The sequence below is a fragment of the Eulemur rufifrons genome, chromosome 6 (genome assembly GCF_041146395.1).
Source record: "Eulemur rufifrons isolate Redbay chromosome 6, OSU_ERuf_1, whole genome shotgun sequence".
NCBI classification, from domain to species: domain Eukaryota; kingdom Metazoa; phylum Chordata; class Mammalia; order Primates; family Lemuridae; genus Eulemur; species Eulemur rufifrons.
In genome coordinates, this window is record NC_090988.1 from 9,717,262 (window position 1) to 9,741,800 (window position 24,539).

General features: G+C 40.6%; 1 protein-coding gene across 1 annotated transcript in view; it reads left to right on the plus strand.

Annotated features, from left to right (window-relative positions):
* The first annotated feature begins 1,628 nt into the window (after positions 1–1,628).
* PRDM10 (PR/SET domain 10) overlaps positions 1,629–24,539 on the plus strand; it is a 79,314-nt gene continuing 56,403 nt past the window's right edge. Inside the window, exons 1-3 of the mRNA XM_069468696.1 lie at positions 1,629–1,671; positions 21,173–21,359; positions 24,340–24,504. Of these exons, the coding sequence (XP_069324797.1) occupies positions 21,291–21,359; positions 24,340–24,504 (234 nt within the window). The 5' untranslated portion in view covers positions 1,629–1,671; positions 21,173–21,290. The remainder of the gene's footprint in view (positions 1,672–21,172; positions 21,360–24,339; positions 24,505–24,539) is intronic.

Genomic DNA, 24,539 nt, shown 5'->3' on the forward strand with positions numbered 1-24,539 from the left:
CCTCAGGCTCCTGAGTAGCTGGGACTACGGGCATGTGCCACCATGCCGGGCTAATTTTTTCTATATATATTTTTAGTTGTCCAGCTAATTTCTTTCTATTTTTATTTTTAGTAGAGATGGGGTCTTGCTGTTGCTCAGGCTGGTCTCGAACTCCTGAGCTCAAACGATCCACCTGCCTCGGCCTCCCAGAGTGCTAGGATTACAGGCATGAGCCACTGCACCCGGCCTTTTTTTTTTTTTTTTTTTTTTTTTTTTTTTTGAGACAAGGTCTTGCTCTTTTGCCTGGGCTACAGTGCAGTGACATCATCATAGGTCACTGTAACCTCCAACTCCTGGGCTCAAGTGATCTTCCTGCCTCAGCCTCCCAAGTATCTGGGACTGCAGGCACATGATGCCATGCCCGTCTAATTTTTCTTTTCTTGTAGAGATGGGGTCTCATTATGTTGCTCAGGCTGGTCTCCAACTCCTGGCCTCAAGCAATCCTCCCATCTTGGCCTCCCAAAGTACTGGGATTATAGGTATGAGCCACAGCGTCTGGCCTGTAACTAAATATCTCTTAAAGAATTTCAAAAATGATTTTTTCCGGAATTATATTTTTGGGATTTCAGATGTTAGGGATTTTGATCTTTTGGGATTTCAACATTCAGAATTCTGGCATTCAAGATTATGTCCTTTGGGATTTTGATCAGCTCTCTTCCCTAAGACATTTCTTTATGTATAAATAAATCAATAAGCAAATATACTTATTTAAGATATTTTTTATAAGGGTGAAAAAGAAAATTTTCATCAGTGGGAGAATATTTAAAGCAATGATTGGAACATCTATCATTTTGAAAGCAATATGATTATTCCAAATACTTTCAGCATCTAAAAAGATGTCTATAGATTATTAAGTTAAAGTATGGTTCCATTTCTGCATAAGCATGTGTGTATATAAAGACATTTAGTTTATGTGTGTTTAGTTTGTATATGATAGAACAGTGGAAGGACAAACACTATAATGTCAACAGTGGCTACATCTGGAAAATGGAGTGGGGTGGGAGAGGGTAGCTTTTACTTTTGATTTCAAATAGTTCTGTACTGTCAGAATTTTTTTCCCCCAAATCAGTGGTTTTGTATTTTCACAGATATGTTTGTGCAACCTTCACCATGAGCAATTTTAGAACATTTTCATTAACTCAGAAAGAAACCTTGTACCCTTTAGTTATCTCACCATCTTCCCCCACCTCCCCTGGGCCTAATCAACCACTAATCTACTTTCTGTCTCTGTAGATTTCCCTTTTCCATACTTAAAAATATAACAGGTAGTCCTTTGTAACTGGCGTCTTTCACTTAAGCATAATGTTTTCAAGGTTCAATCACTTTATAGCATGTATCAGTACTTCATTCCTTTTTTATGGTTGAATAGTAAGTATTCTATTGTATGGATATACCACATTTTGTTCATATATTTGTCCATTAATGGACACTTTGGTTGTTTCCACCCTTTGGCTTTTACGAATAATGCTGCTATAAACCTTTGTGTCAAAGGGTTTATATGGATACATGTTTTTAGTTCTCTAGGGCTGTGGTCCCCAACCCCCGGGCCTGGTGTGCATTACTGCCTGAGATCCACCAAATTTTCTTCTGTGAAACTTAGGAACCAGCTGCACAGCAGGAGGTGAGTGGCAGGTGAGTGATTATAGCCGCTACAGCCACTCCCCATCACTTGCTGCTCACATCACCGCCTGAGCTCCAGTACCTGCTCCCTCCATGGAAAAATTGTTTTCCATGAAACCAGTCCCTGGTGTCAAAAAGGTTGGGGACTGCTGCTCTAGCGTATATACACCTAGGAGTGGAATTGCTTGGTCATATGGTAACTCAATGTTTAATCATGTGAGGAACTGCTGGATTATTTTCCAAAGTGGTTATACCACTTTACATTCACATCAGCAGTATAGAAGGGTTCTGATTTTTCCATATCTTTGCCACACTTGTTATTATCTGACTTTCTGATTCATTTGATTCGAGCCATCTTGATGGTTGTGAAGTGGTATCTCACTGTGGCTTTAATTTACATTTCCTTGATGATGATGTTGAACATTTTTTCATGTGCTGTGTGCCATTGATATCTTCCTTGAAAAAATGTTCAGATCCCTTGTTATTTTGTCTTTATGAGTTATTTCTATATTCTAGATATAAATCCCTTATCAGATATATGATTTACAAATATTTTCACTTGGGTTGCCTTTTCACTGTCTTGATGGTATCCTTTGAATAACAAAAGTTTTTAATAATGATGAAGTACAGTTTATCTAATTTTTCTTTTATTGCTCATGCTGTTGGTTTCATATTTAAGAATCCTTTGCCAATTCCGAAGTTATGAAGATTTGCCCCTATGTTTTCTTGTAAGGCTTTTATAGTTTTTCCTCTTATATTTAGGTCTGCGATTCATTTTGAGTTAAATTTTGTATACAGTGTGAGGTGAGGGTCCAACTTAATTCTTTTTAAAAAATTTATTTATTTACTTATTTTTAGAGATGGGGTCTCGCTATGTTGCCTAAGCTAGAGTGCAGTGGCTATTCACAGGCACAATCATAGTGCACTGCAGTCTTGAACTCCTGGCTCAAGTGATCCTCATGCCTCAATCTCCTGAGTAGCTGGAACTACAGACAGGTGTGTGCCATTCACCTGGCTAACTTTATTCTTTTGCTTTTGGAAATTCAGTAGTCCTAGCACCATTTATTGAAAAGACTTTTTATCTTTAATGAATGATCTTGGCACCATTGCCAAAAATCAATTGAGCATAGATATCATGGGTTTATTTCTTGATTCTCAGTTCTATTCCATGGATCTATACGTCTGCCTTTGTGCTAGTACCATACTGTCTTGATTACCATTGCTTTGTAGGAAGTTTTGAAATTGGGAAGTGTGAGTCTTACTTTGTTCTTATTTTTCAGGATTGGGTTTAACTATTCTGGGTCCTTTGCAATTCCATAGAAATTTTAGAATCAGGTCGTCAGTTTCTACAAAGAAATCAGCTAGAATTATCATAGGGATTATACTGAATCTGTGGATCAGTTTGGCTTTGCCATTTTAAAAGGTTAAGTCTTCTGATTCATGGACATGGGATGTTTTATATCATTTATTTATATCTTCTTTAATTTTTTTCAACAATGTTTTGTAGAGTATAAGTTTTATACTTTTTTTTTTTTTTTTTTTTTTTTTTTGAGACAGAGTCTCACTCTGTTGCCCTGGCTAGAGTGAGTGCCGTGGCGTCAGTCTAGCTCACAGCAACCTCAAACTCCTGGGCTTAAGCGATCCTACTGCCTCAGCCTCCCGAGTAGCTGGGACTACAGGCATGTGCCACCATGCCCGGCTAATTTTTTGTATATATATATATATATATTTTAGTTGTCCATATAATTTCTTTCTAATTTTAGTAGAGACGGGGTCTCACTCTTGGTCAGGCTGGTCTCGAACTCCTGACCTCGAGCGATCCACCCGCCTCGGCCTCCCAGAGTGCTAGGATTACAGGCGTGAGCCACCGCGCACGGCCTAGCTTTGGGTTTTTGTAGATGCCCTTTATTAGGTTGAGGAATGTCCCTTCTCCTAGTTTGATGAATGTTTTTTGTCATGACAGGGTGTTCGATTTTGTCAGATGTTTTTTCTGTGAGTAGTGAGATAATCATGTGATTTTTGTTTTTTATTCTATTGAGATGATGTATTACATTAACTGATTTTTAGACATTGAATCAACCTTGCAGTCCTACTGTCAGAATTTTGAAAGTCTATTTGAGAAGTAATCCATGCTCACTGTAAAAAAAAAAAAATCTTATAAAGACTGTAGCCAAAAAGATTATGAGAAAAAGCCCAATTCCTCTTGTTTCTGGAATACTAAATAGCTCAGTCATGTGCAAACTGGGATTGATAATAATTTTATAATAATTATATGAATGGATTTCATCTATGTCCTGCCAACAGTTTTAAGAGAGTATAAATAAAATGATGCATGTATAAGGAATATTTAATTTAATACATTTAATTTCAAAGTTAGTAGAATTGCATTTTATTTTATTTTTGTTATTATTTTTGTTTTGTTTTTAGAGACAGGGTATTGCTCTGTCACCCAGGCTGGAGTGCAGTGGTGTGATTGTAGCTCACTGTAGCCTTGGACTCCTGGGCTCAAGTGATCCTCCTGCCTCAGCCTCCTGAGTAGCTGGGACTACAGATGCACACCACCATGCCCAACTAATTTTTCTTATTATTTCTTTTGTAGAGCTGGGGGTCTCACTGTCTTGCCCAGGATGGTCTTGAACTCCTGGCCCCAAGTGATCCTCCTGCCTCAGCCTCCCAAAATGCTAGGATTATAGGTGTGAGCCACTGCACCCAGCTGAATTACATTTTAATAATACAATATTATTTGATACTGCTTACACTATAAAGCTTTCTCATTGCTTTTGTGTTCCTTGATAAAGAAATGACATATGCAATGGTGCCGGTTGTATCTTGATTAGAAGAGTACTTTGTCATGTCAGATATGCCATATGACAGCAGTGTTTTTCTTACTAGTCTACCCATTGCTGGTGTCTACAAGTTTTCAAATTTTTGATAAACACAGTCATAAAATAGAAGAGAAAATGTTTTTCACAGTCTCATACCTTTGGCATTGCCCTCAGTTTCCTACCAAGGCAGTCAGGTCTTGAGGGGTCAGATCCTGGAGAGAGGGTATGCTTGTTGAAATAAGCTCAGTTTCCTGCATCTGCTTTTCCTTGTGGGGCATTTTCTGATCGTTGGAGTGGGACAAGAGGCTTGAGAAGCTGGTTAGGAGAGGCTGCTGAGAGGCAGAGAAGCCTGCAGAGGTTTAGGTAATCTCATGGGGCTGAAGAGATTAAAAAAAAAAATTAGAGTAGAAAGGTTGCTAAGGCAGTCAGAACATCAGGGACCAGCATCCCAGAGACAAAGAAGTGAGCCTGAAGTCCAGCACTGGTTTCCCCTTGAGGTATTTGCTGACCAAGCTGCATTGGTTAAAAGGCTAAGAAGTCACACAAAACACAGCTGAATAGAAGAGTGGAGGTTTTGGGTAGTTAGTTCTGTTGCTTGGGAGAGAGAAACTGTAGTACAGGGTCTACCCAGGGGGAGGGGCTCTAGGATACACCTCAAAAATCTCCCTTGCAATCTTGGAAGCGCAAACCCTGGAGAAGACCCCGTCTTACAGTCTTAGAGACTGCAGAGGAGCCCAGTGGATTGCAGTGCTCTGCCCTCTGCAGTCTGCCAGAGGCCGGGTGGGATGTGGAGGAAGATAGTGGTTACTCTTGGGAGAGGGCGCCAGGAGGCTTCTGGGTGCTGCTGGTGTTCTGTTCCTTGATCCAGAAGCACTTACTTTGTGGACATCTCTCAAGTCAGACACGTATGATCTGCGCACTGTTTTATAGGCACATGATATATACACTCTGCTGCTTTGAGGTTTCCATGTAGTATCTTGTGAGGGTAGTATAGAGGGCCCCGGACAGATTTCTCTTTGAAATGGCCTTCACATTTTACCAGACAACCAGCCATTCTTTATAAAAAGAAAAGGCAGACATCAAGGTTTATCATCCTTTAGAACTCAGTCATACTGAGTGTTGGCTCCTTTTGAACTCTCACGGATTTTCATGTAGGATTGTCAGGCTGAGACCTCCATCAAGTCTCCTAGCCTGGGTGTTTCTTCTCCTTTAGTGAATGGTAGGAGCTCTTTTGAAGGACTCGATAGGGCCCTGAAGCATCACTAACAAACTATGGAATGGGGTGGGAGGATCAGTCTTTGTTTTTGGTACATGAAAAGTTCTTATCTGAGTTGGGAAAAAAAAGCCCACATTTCTTGGGCTCAGATGGAGAAAGATTTGCTTGCATGCCTCCCTTGAGGCATGAAGAAAGGAGTGCCTCAGCTCTGACTGGAAACCTTGGTCCATAGTCCAAAGCCCTTTGTGCATGAGGAAAGTAGGAGGCATTATTGCCTGGGGTGAGGATTTCTACCTGGGAAGTGGAAGGGCAAAGGTTGTGTAAAGGAAGCGGGAAAGGCAGGCCAAGCTTACGGGTCTGCTGGACAGGCTTAGCTCTTGGGCTTGCTTTTGTCATCTGATGTTTTCTAATCTGGTTTTTTGTTTGTTTGTTTTTAAACCTTAGGTCAATTCTCTTCTGGTTACACAGTATCTTTCTTGATAATGGCTAGAAACCAATCAGGAAAATTGCTTTGGGACACATTACACACTAGTTTTTAAATTGTAATAGATAACCTCAGAGTCACAGTATCAAAAATGCTACTGACTCTGAAATTTATCTGTCATTGTCTGCTCACTCAGTTTCTGGAGGCTTTTTTGGAGTTTTCCCCCAGTGGAATAAAATGATACTGTCTGGAGGAGTCCTCTGCGCTCTGGAGCATTGATTGTTTGCCTTATTGTTCAGTTTGTAACGACTGTCAGATGTGAGTGGCCACAGTGGAAATGCCTGAGCCCCCACCATTGTCATTTCCTCCTCCTTCACCTTTACCTTCGGACTTCTCTGTCTATAGAGAAACGTCCCAAATCCATAATGGTTTAACTAAGAAATAAAACAGTATTATTTGGAACCTAGTCAAAGGCTTATTGGCTTATTCTTTTAAAAAATTTTTGTAGAAATTCCTTATGGAAGCCTGGTATCTCTGCTTGTCTATTAGACTTTCTCAGAAGGCTTCAGTTCCTTAGGCATGTTTCGCCTAACTAAAATGATGGTTTTTTAACTTCCAAGTAGAACGTAAAAGAATATTTTTGCCATATCACTCCACCCTGACTTCTAGGTTTCCAGTAGCTCCTTAGCTGGGGTCAGAGTGGTACAGTAGGAGAGGGCACCGTGCTCTGTCTGGCGCAGGGACCCCAGGCTGGCCCAGGGCAGTGGACAGCTTGCACCACCTCCCTCCCAAGTCACTGCCTCCTCTGTGCGACGCAGAGAACGAGACTGCAGATGAACAGTGGGGTAAAAAGCAAATGAAACAGTGTTTGTGAAGGCACTTGGAAAAAACCTTGCTAGGCAAGGGTAAGGGATTGCTGTTTTTTATAATTACTCATGTCCATTTTTTCTCAGCAGTGCTAATGATTTGTTGTAAATCCTTTTAAAACTGAGAATCATGTGATGGATTATTTGGGCTTCCCCTTCTCAGCAAGAATGGGGAATTTGTGCTGAAATTTGTGTTATTTTGGTATTTGCTCCTTGCTACTTCCTCTGCCAGTTCCTGTTCACCATTTAGAACTAAGTCTGGTATTTTTTTTTTTTCTTCTGAATTCTAAAACTATTTGTTCCAGAAATCAGTTAAATGTAAAATCTCTACTTTTCATTCCAAATGAATGAACATAATAGAAGCTCTTTGTTTTTATTCTCCTTGGTCTAATTTTGTAGCTCTCAGATTTAATGTGACACCTCTCAGTCATGTGGCTGTCAGCAGCTGCTCGGAGTAGAGCATTAGTTTACCGTTCTTCACTGTTATGTGTTTTCTGAATTACATGTTTTCTGAGCATAAGTTTTAAACAACTTCATTGGGTTGTTGTGGGCATTAATTAACTGAATTGGCAAATGTCAACTGCTTAGACCACCGTCTGGTACATGGCAAGCACTCAGCATCTGTGTCAGCTGTCCTCATATCCTGTCCCTATGATTAGCCCTGTACCCACCGTCTTCCACATGGCTGTGCCCAGGGACACAGTGCTAGACCAAAGGCCTGTGTTTGATAGTAGGTTCTAGCGTGGCCAGTGGCATAGGGAGTTTCACAAATCTTGTATAAATACTATGGAGTGAAACCCAAGGTGAATCAGGTCAGGAGTCAGAGATCCAAGAAATAAACCTAGAACTCAGAGTTTATGAGTTAGGAAACCAGGAGGTGGGGAAAGTGAGAAGCAGTTGAAATAGGTCCACAGGGCTGGCTGTGCTGCCTGGGCCTTTAACAGGAAAGGACCCCTCATGGGGGGCCTTTTTTGTAACCCTCTAGTCTCTCTCCTTCCCTTTCTTCCCAAAATCTTAGAGGTACCTTATGTTGAGGTATTATATAAGACCAAATATCATTGCCTTTTCCCCATGACTGTACCTCTAGTACAACTAAATATGACAACTTAGGAAGGGGGACAAGTGTGACTGAGGTTTGATAGAACATTGACAATAATGGCAATCACTGCTATTTATTGTTCACCTACTATGTGCCAGGCATCTTGGAAGGTGCTTGATGTTGTAGCCACCATGCTGTAAGAGAAGCTGATTGGCTTTCAGGATTTCCAGAAGGGGGTGTGTTGGAAACTAGCTCCTTTGACCTGAGCTGGGAAAGATTGCAGTGGTTGTAGGAAGAGAGCAATGTCAATTTCCCTGGGCAGAGGAAGAGGTGGTGGGAGGCAGGGCTTAGCTTGAACATGAGGAGTACCTGCGCCTGGTTGGCTGTTGGTTTATTCATGGTCATGATGGGAAAGGGACCAGTGAAGTCTCATTTCCACCAGAGTAGAGTGGGTTGGCAATTACTACTGGGGCCATCGCCAGCATTTTAAAATTTTAATTGTTTTTTTGTAGTAAAATATACATAAAATTTACCATTTAACCATCTTTAAGTGTACAATTCCGTGGCATAAAGTACATTCACATTGTTGTACTACCATCCATTTCAGAAGTCTTTCATCATCCCGAACAGAAGCTCTGTCCTCATTAAACAATAACTTCTCATTCTCCCATCCCAACCCCTGCTAACCTCTAATCTTTCTGTCTCTGGACTTGCCTATTCCAGTACCTTGTATAAGTGGAGCCATACGATATTTTCCTTTTGTGACTGGATTATCGCACTCAGCATTGTGTCCTCGAGGTTCATCCATGTGGTAGCATGTGCCAAAATTCCCTTCCTTTTTATGGCTGAATAATATTCCAGCATATTTATATACAGCATTTTGTTGATCCATTCATCTGCTAATGGACACTTTTGGCACTTTTAAGAGCAGCACTTTGGAAACTTTATCTGGGTCCCGTTTGTGTCCTCAGGCAGTGAGAGAGTGGGGGGAAGCCTCACAGGTGTACCCCCTACCTGGATTTCATCTCAGGAAATCTTTCTCATGGAAATAATCTTTTAGATTGTTCTACTTTCATTTCTAAATCTTACCCAGGTTGCTCAGAGAAATCTGATTCATTTTTTTCTCTTTCCTTTAGTTCTTCTCTTTTTCTCTCCTTTCTCTCCCCTCACTCTTCTGTCCATTCTGCTTGTCTACATCTTTCTTAGACTTTCCCCCATTCCCTCTCCATTCATTCCTCTTTTCCTCTCCTCTCATTTCCTCCCAATCTTGTTGTTCTCTTCTGGAAATCTCTGTCTCTTTCTCTTCTGTTTCTCCATTACTTTCCTCTCTTCTTTTCCCTTTCATGTGCCCTTCTCTGTCTCTCCTCATTAGTTTCTTCTTGGACTACCATTTTAAATTTGTGTCTCAGAAATGACCCTGATAATTATTTCTTTCGGTTGACACATATCTGTGCTTCCCATATTCTAGATTCTGTTCTAAGCGCTTTGCAAACGTTGTCATTTAATCCTGCTTCCAGCTCTATGAAGCAGATACTATTCTTGTCTCCCTATTGCAGATGGTAGAGTGGAGTCACAGGGAGGTTAGGCAGTTCACACCAGGTCAGCTGTTGGTGAGGTGGAGCCGGGATTGGAACCCAGCTGGCGCTTGAGCCTTGCACGGGGCTTAAGGGCAGAGGGATGTTGTAGTTCAAGGTCAAGTTAAATATAATGAGTCCTTGTCCCACCAGGCTCCAAAATGTTTAGAAGTGCTGTATCCAGAAGTCTCATCTTCACAGGAGTCTTCATCTACATTTTATCTTACACTGTCTAAACATGTGTTTCTTTAAGTACCATGATTTTAAAAAATCATTTAATTGTATCTTAATTATAGAGCTGAAAAGTACTCTGATGAACTTATTTTATAAAGAGTTAACTGATTTGTCTAAATACACTTAGTGTTGTTTTCTAGCTTTGTTTAATCTCTGACATTGTAACAGATGGTTGCTTAGATTTTTATTTCAGCTTAATTAATTTGTTTAACTAAGTTATGAGTAAATATGCTTTTTATTATTCTGGGATTCAAAACAGTGTGTGTAACATAATTTTAAAGGAAATGTACATCCAAAATGTCATGAAATAATTTAAAATCAGCATTTGGAATTTAATCCGTTATCTAAGTTGTCTTTTGTTTTGTCCCCATCCTTGCTGGGAAGGTTCTAGCTTGGTGCCCCTGACCTTGTGGGCTTCCTTGGTTCAGCTATACAGGTCTTCATTCATTGCCAAGTAGCTTAATTTACCATTTTTGGTTCACAGAACTTGAACATTTGCATAGCACTGTTAATATACATTGCTTGATCTTTGCCACTTTTTACCTCGGCAGGCTGCCTAATTTGTTTCTTCCTGTGACACTGATTTTCTCCTTCATTACTCTGCATCAAACTTTTCTTTGATGTATAGTTGTTATTCTGAGGTTTTATTCTTTAATAGGATTAGCTCTAAAATTTTCAAAGTGGGTATTTTGTAATGAGCTAATTTGTATCTAGAGCTTTTATCTTAGACCAAAAGAAAGAAAGAAAGAAAAAAAATAAAGGAAGAGTGAGAGAGAAAGGCCCTAAAAAAATGAAAAACATTTCCTTACCAGGGAAGGCTTGCCTCTTGCTGAGTGACCACCCGTCAGGGGCCTTGTGCCAGTTTTACATCTAGCTCACTGCCCTCTCTGGTTACTGACTTTGCTAGACTATTGTGATGGCTGGTAAAGAACTTTTCTTTGACTTAGGCTACAAAGTGCAACACTGTTTCTGTAACTGAGAAGTCAAGGACAATAAGCGTAAAGAAATAAAAACAAACAAAGCTAAGATAAACAGCTTTATGCGATACCACGAATCTCTTGTTAAAGACTCCTAAATTCTTTACCATGATCAATCCAACGGCCAGAGTGTGGTGTAAGGGTACGAGTACTGGAGGTCTCAGGCTCTGATTCTGATATTGCCTTGTACTTGCTGTGTGACTTGAAGTGATTCATATACTCTCTCTGGTCTTGGCTTTGTCATCTATAAAACAGAAGTTGCTCTAGGTGATCTGTCCTCAAACTATCCTCCCAAAACACTAGTGTTCTGGAGCTAGACCAAGGTATTCTTTCATTTTAATAAAAATAAAGGATAAGTGTTTAAGTTTTCAATCCTACAAAATTTTGTTAACCCTTTGTTGCTATTGCTGCCAATCATTTTAGCCAGCACTAGGATGTGACAAATGAACAAATAGCAAAAAAGCTGGTAGATAACTTGGGAATACCTAATTTTCCTTAACTTAGCAGTTTTAAAAAAAAATAGTAAGGTGAGTTTGGATGTGATTTTTATACAGCTCATTAATGGAGTCATTTTTACTGGAATCATAACACAGTTCAAGTGTTCTTAGTTTATGGGATGAGAAGCAGTGTAGAACAGCAGCTAAGCACGTGGGCTTGGCAGCCAGATGCCCAGGGTCGCATTGCAGCTCCGCTGCTTCCTAGCTCTGTGACCCTGGGCAAGTCCCTTCACCTCTCTCTGTCTTAGTCCATCACCTGTAAGGTGGAGATATCAAGTACCTACTTCATAGGTTACTGTGAGCATTAAGTGAATCAATACATGTGAAGTACTTAGAACATGCCTGGTATATAACAAGGACTACACAAATATGTTAGCTATTGTTATTTTGTGCTGTAAACACATATATTAATATTTCATGGTGCTGTGATGTCAGGGGCCCTGTCATCTGAACATATTTGAGAACCATGTGCCTGGAATTTCTCTTCTAGTTCTGAAATTAGGTTTATTATTCTATGCTATAGAATTGGATTTCCCATAATCTTTCTTTCCCCCCTTTTATGACTCAGGGCCTTAATGAAGATGTGTTTTCTCTCTACATAGACTAAAATTGCTTTTTCTGTGTTACCAAGTGGAATCTAATGTTAAATATGAGTTTAGAAGAGTGCCCTTGCTATTGCTTGACATAAAGGTGTTTTGTGTTAAGTACATTAGTTACAGCTGTTATTTGTTAAATACCTAATATTTTTAGGTTCTTTATTCTTATAGATGAAGAAACTGGAGCTCAGAGAGATTAAACAAATTGCCAGAAGCTGTAAGTGGCAGATCCAAGATTTTAAGCTAGGCTGTCTGACTCCAAAGCCTGCTCTGATGTAAGTATGTGCCACTCCACGTTCTTAGTCCAGTGGCTGTCGTATTTATGGTAACTCATTTAAAGCAAGCCCAAGCATCACTCCTTTAAGAGGAGACTAATTTCTATGTAAGTGTTCCTTAAGAATGCTCTATTTATGCATGGGTCAGCAAAAGTCACCATATAGCTGGTACATACTCATTGAAAGAAAGGTAAAAGATTAAATTTTAAAAAATAAGTAATTACTTGCACATCAGGCCAGAGAGTCTTGGGACCCAGCCACTCCCTGTTTGCCCTAACCCTGTGGGAGGAGTTGTGTGGTAGGAGAGAATGCCCAGCAGCTGGCCAGTCCCCTGGCACTTGGTATCTAAGCCTACCCAGCCTTTCGTGATACCTGAGGTTTTGCACTGCTGGGCAGCGCAGGGCTGGCTGCTGTGTTTCCGTATTGCAGTGTTGTTGGGTGCAGGTGTGTGCAGCAAGACCTCAAGGTAATGTCAGGAAGAGAACAACAAAAAAGTCCGGCCTCCACCTCCCCTTCTGTGGCGCCCATCCCCTTCTGTCTGGGCCGCTTCCTGGGCCCATCCACAGCTCCCTCCACAGCCAGACTGGGACTCAGCCCCCTTCATTTTCTTTCTCACAGTTTTTATGTTCATTTTGCAGGTCTGTCAGTCTCCCTAAAACTTCTTTCGATGGCGTGGCTAGTGTTGGATTTCAGGGAGGAAGCCAGCAGTTTATGCTAGTTAGTTCATAATAAGCCAGAAAAGTTTATCTGTAAGTGCACTGTCTGGAATGTGGTACATTTCTTTCCATATCAGTAACGATGTGTCTGACATAGAATGCCAGGCCAGGGCAGAAACCTCTGTTGATTCTTAATGTTTCTGAGGTTAATAGTGTACCAATAGTCCTATGGCACTTAACCACTATGTATCACAACATTTTAAAATGAAATTGTATTTATAGTTCAACCCGGAATCCCAGGTACTCTTCTACCTTTGAAGACAGATCTGGGCCTCTTCTTCCACCTCTGCCTGCAGGTGATGAAGACAGGCGCTTCCAAGTTCTAAGTCCTGGGGGTGCTCTGGAGTAGTCTGGAGTAGCAGCCTTAGCTGAGAAGGGCCCAGAGACCTTGGGAACGAGGCTGGTGGATGGTGAGAGGGTAGGGCTGTGGGGTGAGCAGCAAGATTGGAACTCAGGCCTCCTGGGAGCGCAGGCAGCGGTGGAGGCTGGCACACGAGGCTGCTGCGTCATCTGCCCAGCCTCAGCGCTGAACTAGCCTGAATAGTAGGGGTTTTTCCTTCCTTCTTACTTCCCCTTACTCTTCATCACTGTCAGTCTTACCATGCAGGTGTCCCCTGGGGTGAACTGGGAGGTGCGCTGTCGTCTCTCCCACTACGTTGTGAATTCCAGAGGATCAGGGTTTTTGCTCACCTTTTATCCCCAGTGCTTGCCATGGACTAAAAAATGTGCTTGATGTTCACCAAGCACTAACAAAATTGCTGCCATTTTTTGAATGTTCGTTATGCCATGTGATGACAAAAGTTGCCATGTTTTATTGAATCTAAGATGTTAATGGTAAGATACACAATTATTTTATATATCAATAAGAGAAAAGAACCCTGCCAATTAAACTCTGACATGGGTGCTTTCTGTCACTTAGAATTTTTATTATATACCTATTGAAAGAGCATTTAGATTTATGTAGATGTTGATTTTTGTCATGTTGCTCTTATGCATACATAAAAGCAAAAAAGATTGTTTAAAGTATTCCTAAGATTTCTTCACTTTAAGGGCCTGATGCTTCAAAATCTCTTTTGACTTAGAGTTCTTGATGTTGGTGGTTTTCCACATAGTATAATTCTCTGCCATCAAGAGTGTTGGTGGTATGGCATTTCTTAAAAGAGGTCATACACCACTGTCTCCAAGAATCTCCTCTTGCTATATTTGAGCACTTATTATATGCTTAGCATCTAATATCTGTTCTGCAAGGTTTTTTTTTTTTTTTTTTTTTAAAGAGACAGGGTCTCACTTTGTCACCCAGGCTGCCAGAGTACAGTGGTGCAATCATAGCTTACAGCATCCTTGAACTCCTGGGCTCAAGTGATCCTCTCCCCTCAGTCTCCTGAGTAGCTGGGACTACAGACATGTGCCACCATGCCTAGATAATTTTAAAATTTGTTGTAGAGACAGGGTCTCCCCCGGCTGGTCTTGAGCTCCTGGCCTCATGCATTCCCCTACCTTGGCCTCACAAAGTGCTGAGACTGTAGGTGTAAGCCACTGGGCCTAGCCCTTTTCTGGAAGTTTTGATCCTGGTGTTTTCTTACGCTGCTTGTGACAGGCCATTCTTTTCTGTGACTCTTAGTAATAACAGCACATTATGCAGCTTCATCCATGTGGGCTGTCTAAAAGACCCAGGACCTCTGAGGGCCGTGGTTGTTATGGTCATTTTCCCAGTGGTGGATATTTGCTTCTCTTATAAAAATTATGCTCCACTACTGTTTCCATGCCTTTCAGTTTTAATACTGAATTATAGTGTAATCTTTTTGAAGACATTTACAATGGCAATTAGGCTCAGTATGTCAACAGTGCACATCCTCAATTGAAGTGAGGTCATGCATGAGTAGGCAGTGACCCTTGGTCCTGACTGCCACCTGGATGGGAGTGACTACAAGATCCACTGGTTATAAAATAGATCCTTATTTCAGAAAAGTTAAAATGTGGGGAAAAAGTACATTATCAACTTGATAAAGTATGTAACAGATCATTAATTTTTTTTTTTTTTTTTTTTTTGAGACAGAGTCTTACTCTGTTGCCTGGGCTAGAGTGCTATGGCACCAGTCCAGCTCACAGTAATCTCAAACTCCTAGGCTCAAGCAATTCTCCTGGCTCAGCCTCCCAAGTAGCTGGGACTACAGGGACTTGGCACCATGCCCAGCTAAGTTTTTCAATTTTTAGTAGAGATGGGGGTCTTGCTCTTCCTCAGGCTGGTCTCGAACTCCTGACCTCGAGTGATCCTCCTGCCTCGGTCTCCCAGAGTGCTAGGATTACAGGCGTGAGCCACCATGCCCACCCCAGATCATTAATTTGTACAATACTATGCAGGGCAGATAATTTCGATTTTCAAATGAGGATACTGAGGGCAAGAGTGTGTGGTTTACTAATGTTGCAACCACTAAGTACAGGGAAGATTTGGGAGCTCAGAACTCAGATTTTGTTTAATTCTAACGCTCACACTTTCCACTGTACAACACTGTTCAGGAAAAAACAACTAGGCTAGAAGCTAAAAGAAGGCAGGGATAACTTTTTCTTTTTTTTTGTACACTGATATTTCTTAAAGACGTAGACCAGTGCCTGGCACATAGGAAGTACTCAATAAATACTAGTTGAATAAAGTCGATCATTAGAGAGCAGATAGAAATGGAAGCATGTCGTTCTGTTCCTAGAAATGACGTCTCTAACTCTTTTTGGACAAGGGGGAGAGGGGGGCAGGTGGGTGGCTCTCCCATTCTCTCAGGTCTGTAGAAGAGGCGAGAAGGTGAGGTGTGGAGGAAGGTCCATCCCTGGTTACCAGAGCCTGTTGCGTCTGCTGGCTGGACAGCGCTGATGTGGCTCCTGGGGTTCTTCCTCCTGTCTCGTATAAATCAAGACCAACAGGGCTCTATAAATTGTGCAGGTAAAAAGGAAATTAATAAAAAAGGAAAATAAACATGACAAACTTTGCTATAAAGGAGGTTTGTGTACCGGGCATGTATTAATAAATTGTTAGGTTTTTAAAGAATATGAGATGTTTTGAAAATTCTGAAGCTCTGTATAGGTTGTCTGTAAAATATGGAAATTGCTGTATTTGAGCACTTACTATATGCTAGGCCTTTTACCTAGCATTGTCTTTTTTTTTTTTTTTTTTTTGAGACAGAGTCTCGCTCTGTTGCCCGGGCTAGAGTGAGTGCCGTGGTGTCCGCCTAGCTCACAGCAACCTCAAACTCCTGGGCTTAAGCAATCCTTCTGCCTCAGCCTCCTGAATAGCTGGGACTACAGGCATGCGCCACCATCCCCGGCTAATTTTTTCTATATATATTTTTAGTTGTCCAGATAATTTCTTTCTATTTTTAGTAGAGACGGGGGTCTCACTCTTGCTCAGGCTGGTCTCGAACTCCTGACCTCGAGCGATCCACCCGCCTCGGCCTCCCAGAGTGCTAGGATTACAGGCGTGAGTCACCGCGCCTGGCCAAGAACGATAATTTCTTTTTTTTTTTTTTTTTTTGTTGAGACAGAGTCTCACTTTGTTGCCCAGGCTAGAGTGAGTGCCGTGGCGTCAGCTTAGCTCACAGCAACCTCAAACTCCTGGGCTTAAGCGATCCTACTGCCTCAGCCTCCCGAGTAGCTGGGACTACAGGCATGCGCCACTATGCCCGGCTAATTTTTTCTAAATAGATTTTTAGGTGTCCATATAATGTCTTTCTATTTTTAGTAGAGACGGGGTCTCGCTCAGGCTGGTCTCGAACTCCTGACCTTGAGCAATCCACCCGCCTCGGCCTCCCAGAGTGCTAGGATTACAGGCGTGAGCCACCGCGCCCGGCCAAGAACGATAATTTCTAACTGGGCATCCTGTATCACTGTTGTGGATTCCAGGCACTTTTGAATTCAAATGTTTTCACCATCTTGAGCTTCTTTATTTGTTAACAATATTCAAAATTTACTGGGAATTGCCATTGTGGGCAGTAATGCACATCCTTATTGCTAAATTTTATTGGCATACTTTCCTGTGTGTGGATTAACTGTTCCATTTTTGCCTCCCATCTGCTAAGTACTTATTTCCTCCCCTTACCCTTTATTCATGTCTTACATAGTTCACTGGTATTTTATGTCATATAATGTCTACTTCATTATTCTGGTAAGATTAGAAAAAAGGTATTTCAATCTGGAATAATTTGCCCTGTCCCTTCCCGTTTCTGCTTACTTTCACCTCTTTGTCTTTTAAATTACATCTTTTCCAAGAAGACACCCCTAAACACCCCTGGTCAGATTAGTTGTCTTCTCTTCTGTCCCCACTGCACGTCATGATGTCTCTAAACCACTCAACAAAAGTTAGCGAGGACCTGCCACATGCCCGCAGTCAACAAAACACATTCCTTGACCTTCAGGAACTTAGAGTTGAGATGGGGAGGCAGACAAGTAGGCAGAAAAATGCAATCTGATTGGATCCCTTTTTTTCAAAGTGATTGTTTATTATGTAATAGGTGTTTTGCTAAGCACCTCACATACATTATTTCACGTCATTCTCTCAATAACCTTATGATCTTCGTTTTACAGAGAAGGAACAGAGGTTTGGAGAACTTCTGTGATTTACCTGAGGTCAGTTAAGTCTCAGAGCTGCTACCCAAATCCAGATCCAGAGCCCAAGTTCCACCACTGTGCCTCTTCTTCTAACTGCTGCCTCTCCATGTCTCAGAGCACTTGTGCTTCTGTGTCTAGTGCCCTCAGACACTAGGTGCAGGAGGTGAGCACCAGCGTTGGAGTTCAGAAACTAATAATGACTTCCTTTTCACCCAGCCACTTTAACTGCTTCAGCATCTTCCCTCAGAGAAGAATGCAAGATGCTAACATATAAAATGCAAGCTACATTGTAAGCAGTGTATGTCCAAAGTTACTCATCACAGTGTCACATATAATAGCAAAAGATTGGAAATAACCTAAGTGTTTATCAATGCAAGCCTGATTAAATAAATTGTGATGTATTCATATAATGAAGTTTTACAGCTGTGAAGAATGAGAAATGTCCATACAGATATGGAACAATATAAAAAGTATGATGTTACATGGAATGAACAAGGTGTAGAAGAAAAGCTACCTAGTATGGAATCTACAGTATGCTTCTGTTTGTGGTTAGAGAGGGAGAGAATTTATGTGCATAAAATATTTTTGGAAGAAAAGACAAGAAATTGATAATATAGGTTGCTTCTGAAGAGTGGCCAGGGGATTCCAGGTAGGGAGACTGTCCACTGTACACCTTTATGCGTCTTTTGAAATTTGAGTTAACTTCATTTACTACCTATTAGAAAAGATATAAATAAAATTAAAATAAGAGAAATGAAAAGCACCTTCCTAGAAATAAAAACAAAGACAAAAAGGTACTCTGGGCTTTGTATGTTTTGTGAGGGCATGGGTCATACCTGCTTGGTCCCTGTAGCATTTCTAGTGCCTAGCATAGTATACACCTGAGCGTTTGTCCAATCAATGAACCAAGCTGGGTGGGGGACCACTTCAAATTCCTGTATAGGAAGGACACAACATCTCTTTTGTGGTATTCATGCTAAAAATACATATCCTGAATCTAACCATGAAGAAACATCAGACAAACTTAAATTGAAGGACATTCTGAAAAATAAGTGGGCTGTGCATTTCAAAAATGTCAAGGTCATAGCAGACCAAGAAAGAGCAGGGAACCGTTTGGCATTGAAGGTGACTGAAGGGTGTGACAGTTGAACATGCTGTGTGTGATACCAGATTGCATCACAGGCCAGGAGAAAAAAATGTTGTTTCTTTGGCTATAAAGGACATTAATTATACAGTTGACAACATTTGGATAAGGTCTGTGAGTTAGGTAATAGTACTGTTTCAATATTTAACTTTCTGATTTTGATACAAGTACTGTGGTTATAAGAAAATGCTCTTGTTTTGGGGAATTAGGCACTTAAGAATTTAGGCATAAAGGGGCATTGTCCCTGCCACTTACTCTCAAATGGTTCAGGTAAAAAAGAGAGAGAGAGAGAAGGAAGAGAAAGAATAATAAAGTAAACATGGTAAAATGTTAACATTTGGGGAATCTGAGTGAAGAAATACAGGAATTCTTTGTACTATTTTTGCAACTTTTCTATCTGAAATTATTTCCAAATGAAAAACTTAAAAAAAAAGCTTCCTACATGGAACATGCTATGATTTTTTTTAAGTGGGGTCTTGCTATGTTGCCCAGGCTGGACTCAAACTCCTGGACTTAAGCAATCCTGGTGCCTCAGCTTCCCAAGTAGCTGGGACTACAGCATGTGCCACCATGCCTGGCTCTGATTTTGTTATTACTGAACCTTTTATGTCCTTCTGTACAGTTTTTTAGTTTTCTTCATATAGATCTTTATGTTATTGGTGACATTTATTCCTAGGTTTCTTAATATTTTTGTTTCTTTAAATAATGGCTTCATTGAGACCTTAAATATCTTTTTATGTATACTTAAATACTACACTGTTCTTTAAAGAAGATATGCTTTTTAAAAAAAAATTTGTTAGGGTATAATTTTCATTTATTTATTTATTTATTTGAGATAGGGTCTCGCTCTGTTGCCCGGACTAGAGTGCCATGGCATCAGCCTAGCTCACAGCAACCTCAAACTCCTGGGCTCAAGCCATCCTTCTGCCTCAGCCTCCCGAGTAGCTGGGACTACAGGCATGCACCACCATGCCTGGCTAATTTTTTCTATATATTTTTAGTTGTCCAGCTAATTTCTTTCTATTTTTAGTAGAGACGGGGTCTCGCTGTTGCTCAGGCTGGTCTCGAACTCCTGAGCTCAAATGATCCTCCCACCTCGGCCTCCCAGAGTGCTAGGATTACAGGCGTGAGCTACCTCGCCCGGCTGGGTATAATTTAAATATGATAAAGTTCATATGTTTTAATTGAACAGTTTGATGACTTTTTACCCATGTGTTCCTCATGTTCCCCACTACCCGAATCCAGATAAAAGATATAGGATAGTCCTATTTCTCCAGAAAGTTCCCTCATGCCCCTTTCTTTATACATTCATGTGTTGGTGGACATGATCAGTGTTTCAAGCACCCTGTGAATGGGGATAAGAAGAGGAAGGTGTATGCAGGGTGAGCGTGTGTGTGTGTGTGTGTGTGTGTGTGTGGTGGGGGTGGTTTCGGGTGGGGTGAGGATGACAGTGTTGGGGCGAAGCAGAAACAGGCACCTCAGTAGCTCAGAAGGTGGATGTGGTCGTCCTGTACTCCAGAGTTAGGTGCAGACATTCAACGTACTTGCCTTCTCTTTCTTTCTTCTTTGGGCCTTATGGTTCAGAGCTTGGAGCATGTGTGATCTAAGAATGTGTTTCTCAGCTTATTTCCATTGGTAATGGAGAAAATTCTGGCTGGATCTTGGCCAGTGGTCTTTCTTGTCTTGCCTTTAGTGGTGTTCTGGCCAGTCCTACCTTTTCTTGTGTATGTGTGCTACTTTAATGGGAGGTCGAGAGGAAGTATATCAGGCATGGCTGCTGCCCTGTTAACACAGCAAATCTCAAGTGACTTTTAAAATATCAACATTTTATCATCATCAAAAGAGATGATTACCTTAAAAAGCCCATTTTGGAAATGAATAAGGCTTTGAGATGTAGATTTTGTGCATGTTGATCTTAGTAAGATTTTTAATTTGGTTGCTAATCACTCCTGTACTGACCAAATAGGAAGTAAACTTTGAATTTGCATTCACCAAATTGTGGCCCAGAAAATTCAGCTCCCTCTGCTTGGCATTTTTTCCCTCATTTTGTGGCTTTTATTATTCTGCTGTTCATTTTGAGTAAAGATTGTATAGGAAGTCAGCGTCTACAAGGAAAGAACTTGGGCTGTGCAGCAATCATACTTGGGTGTGAACCCGTCGCTTATCTGCATTTAACATCTGGGAAACTCATTCTCAGGAGAACAAAGATTACCTTTTAATGAGGATTACATTGTATACACACACACACACACACACACACATATACAACTATATTTATAAAATATATAATGTGTGATATATATATATATATTATATATATGCATACATCCCTAGTGAGTGTTTAGAACATAGCAAGCATAACAAGCATGCAATACATTTTATTATTTTTACAAATAATTTCTTCATTTTTACCTTTTTTGCCCAGGTGTGTTGCCTTTAATGAAGCTTTTTTTTTTTTCTTTTGGTGATTGAAACTGTAATCTATTAAAATGTATTCATCCACTTAAAGTCTTGGTTCCTTTTCTGTCTTTTCTCAGGCATGCTGCAGAGAGACCCTTTTGTCCTTCATGAACACACTTGTGATAGACAGATGACTGTCCTCTACCCCATGCTGCTGTAGGCGCTCCAGACTTGGAGCTGGCCTGTAGGGAAAAGATGGATTCCAAAGATGAAAGCTCACACGTATGGCCGACGTCTGCAGAGCATGAGCAGAATACAGCACAGGTGAAGAGTGGTCTTTTCCAGCCTACTATTGATAGCAGTTTTTCAACTGGACACAGTTTGCTGACAGAAAAGAAATAACAGCTACTGTACAGTCATGAATAGTTGGGAGGGAGCCGACGTGAAGAGCTTGTACACAAGGAATGAGGAATGTTTCAGCACCCTGAATGCCCCATTGACACAGTTCACTGTGAGTTAGAAGAGCTAAAGTACCACCTATAGGCTTCTCCTCCTTGTCTTACCATCTTAATCTGTTTTACTACCCTGCTTTATTTTATGTTATTGGTGCTGAAAACCTCAAATTGTAATTTGTTTCTTTTGTTATCTAGTATAGGGTTTTGATTCTTTGTGTGTAATGAAGTACAAGGTATGTCTATCAAGTGAGTGGGCTTGTAAATTCACAATGAAGACCTTTAAGTGAGGTCCCATTATGAGTCACCAGCTTTGGAGGTTAGTCGCTTATCCAAATGCTGCTGTCATTGATGATCTCTGCCTTCCGAATTGCTACCAGAACTAGCCACGTGTTATTTTGGCTGTTCTTAGTGAAGGCAAATCTCTGCAATTTTGGTATGAATTTGAATTTTGGGATGAGCCAGCTGTCATATGGAGCCATGTTTTATGTGCAACCAAGGTATAAAACTTAAATTTTAAACATTATAATAAATATGCAATTTTTATCTAATTTTTCATTAAATGACATAACCATAATACTATTATCAAAATCCAGAAGTTATAATAACTCTGAAACATTTAAATATGCAAATTTTATTTAATTTAAGCAATGTAGTAAATATTGCAATATAATAGATATTACAATAAATAAAATTGGTCATCTGGTATGATTTAAAAGTCTCAGCCTAATTACTTAAAAAGAAAAAAAAAAAAAAACAGTTCCAGAGATGTTTTCAGCAGAGTAATTGAGAATTCTATTTTGTTTCTCCTGGAAACCATTTTGAAGCTACTTTCATGCACCTATGTGTTTTGGTGTATTTTGTTTATAAACAAAAATGTAGGCTATTAAAAAGCAAAACAAAAGAAAATCTGGTGTGGCACTATGCATGACCAGGGTCCCCATCTGAGGGTAACCGGCCAGCGGGTGGCCACGATCAGGAGCCCCACTGCACCCTTTCTTCTTAGTTGCTTCTGCTCCCAGCCAGGAATTCTGATCTAGCAGAATCTGAGGGATGGAGACCTAGTGGAAAACCTTAGCTCGTCTTTTGGGGAAATATGTTTTCCTTTTTTAAGCACCAAAACTAGGCCGAGGCTTTGATGTTAATGAATAAATCTAAAGTCATAAAATTATTTTACAGCAATTAAAACTGCTCATATATGTCTGAGCCTCATTTTTCCAATATACAAACTGAATTTTCATGGACAAATCAAATTTATGTAGAAGCCAGACTAATCATTTAGTATAAAGGTAGAAGTTTGTTGTATTTCTGTGGTGCTTGATTACATTTGTTCTTTTAGGTTTCTTTCTGGGGATTAAATTAGTTTATATTACCTTTGGGATCTACTATTCCCCACTGGAGAAAACTGACATGAAAAAGTTAGGTTCAAAGCCTAGTCAGTATAAGAGTAAGGATTCCAACCTAAGAGTGCCTGACTTTGATATCAGAATATAAATTATTTCTCTCCCAAATGTGTACTTTGGCCATCTGCTTCCAGACCTTCAATTCAGGTATCAGGCCGTGTGCCAGGCTCAGGCCTTCAAGAATTCAGTCCTCCAAGGCCAGGCTTGATGGCTCACACCTATAATCCTAGCACTTTGGGAGGCTGGGGCAGGAGGATCACTTGAGCCCAGGAGTTCAAGGTTGTAATGAGCTATCATGAGACCACTGCACTCCTGCCTAGGTGACAGAGTGAGACCCTGTCTCCAAAAAAAAAAAAAAAAAAAGAATTTATTCCTCCAAAGCTGACCATTCAGAAAGTATTTTACAAAACATAGTTTCTGCTTTAGTTCTATAGGTCTTGGGAGATAGAAAATTATTTACCCTAGTGACAGCTGAAATAGTTGTTCAGAACCCTTTAAAAGGGCTTTATTAGAATTTTCTGTTTCTTTACCTACCTCACAAGGAAGAATTCTATTAATATTATAGTCATTGATTTAGCAAGCATTTACTGATATGCCTCTAGTATGTCCTTTGTCTTTGAAAGAACTTGTAGGAAAGAAAGTGACCTTATTTTAATGTGTCTGCTGAAAGACACTATTAGTTGTAAAATAGAATTTTTATGATGTGTTGAAAGCAATTGGCTTTTGAATCTTTTTTTTTTTTTTTTTTTTTTGAGACAGAGTCTCACTCTGTTGCCCAGGCTAGAGTGAGTGCCGTGGCGTCAGCCTAGCTCACAGCAACCTCAAACTCCTGGGCTCAAGCAATCCTCCTGTCTCAGCCTCCCGAGTAGCTGGGACTACAGGCATGCACCACCATGCCCGGCTAATTTTTTTCTATATATATTTTTAGCTGTCCATATAATTTCTTTCTATTTTTAGTAGAGATGGGGTCTCGCTCTTGCTCAGGCTGGTCTCGAACTCCTGAGCTCAAACGATCCGCCCACCTCGGCCTCCCAGAGTGCTAGGATTACAGGCGTGAGCCACCGCGCCCGGCCGGCTTTTGAATCTTGACATATTTTTTACCATCACAGAATAATTTGTATTTTGTGTTTTGGTAATGTTGTCAAGCAGGACTCTTCAGTTTCTTTTACAGGATAATTAACAACCCTCTTAGGACTCCCTGAAAAAGTTATCTGCATTGGACATTTGAGGCAAAGGGGAATTTAAGCCAGTTGCCTAACATTAAGCAGTAAATCAATGACAAGGTCCTTGGATCCTGTATCCTAGTCACACTAACTCAGTGTTGATGAAGGTGTATCAATCCCCATTTTTCTTTCATAGGGCTATTTTAGAGATGCAAGTGTGCTTGGCTGGTCATGTACCTTGGTGAGATTGGTTTTGTTCTACATACTTGCCTGCTTCTTGCCCTAGGTGCACTTTGTTCCCGATGCCGGAACTGTGGCTCAGATCGTCTACACCGATGACCAGGTTCGCCCACCCCAGCAGGTGGTGTACACAGCAGATGGTGCCTCCTACACTTCAGTGGATGGTCCAGAGCACACACTGGTGTACATCCATCCTGTGGAAGCTGCACAGGCATGTGAAGGATCATTTATTTATAATTTGTTAAT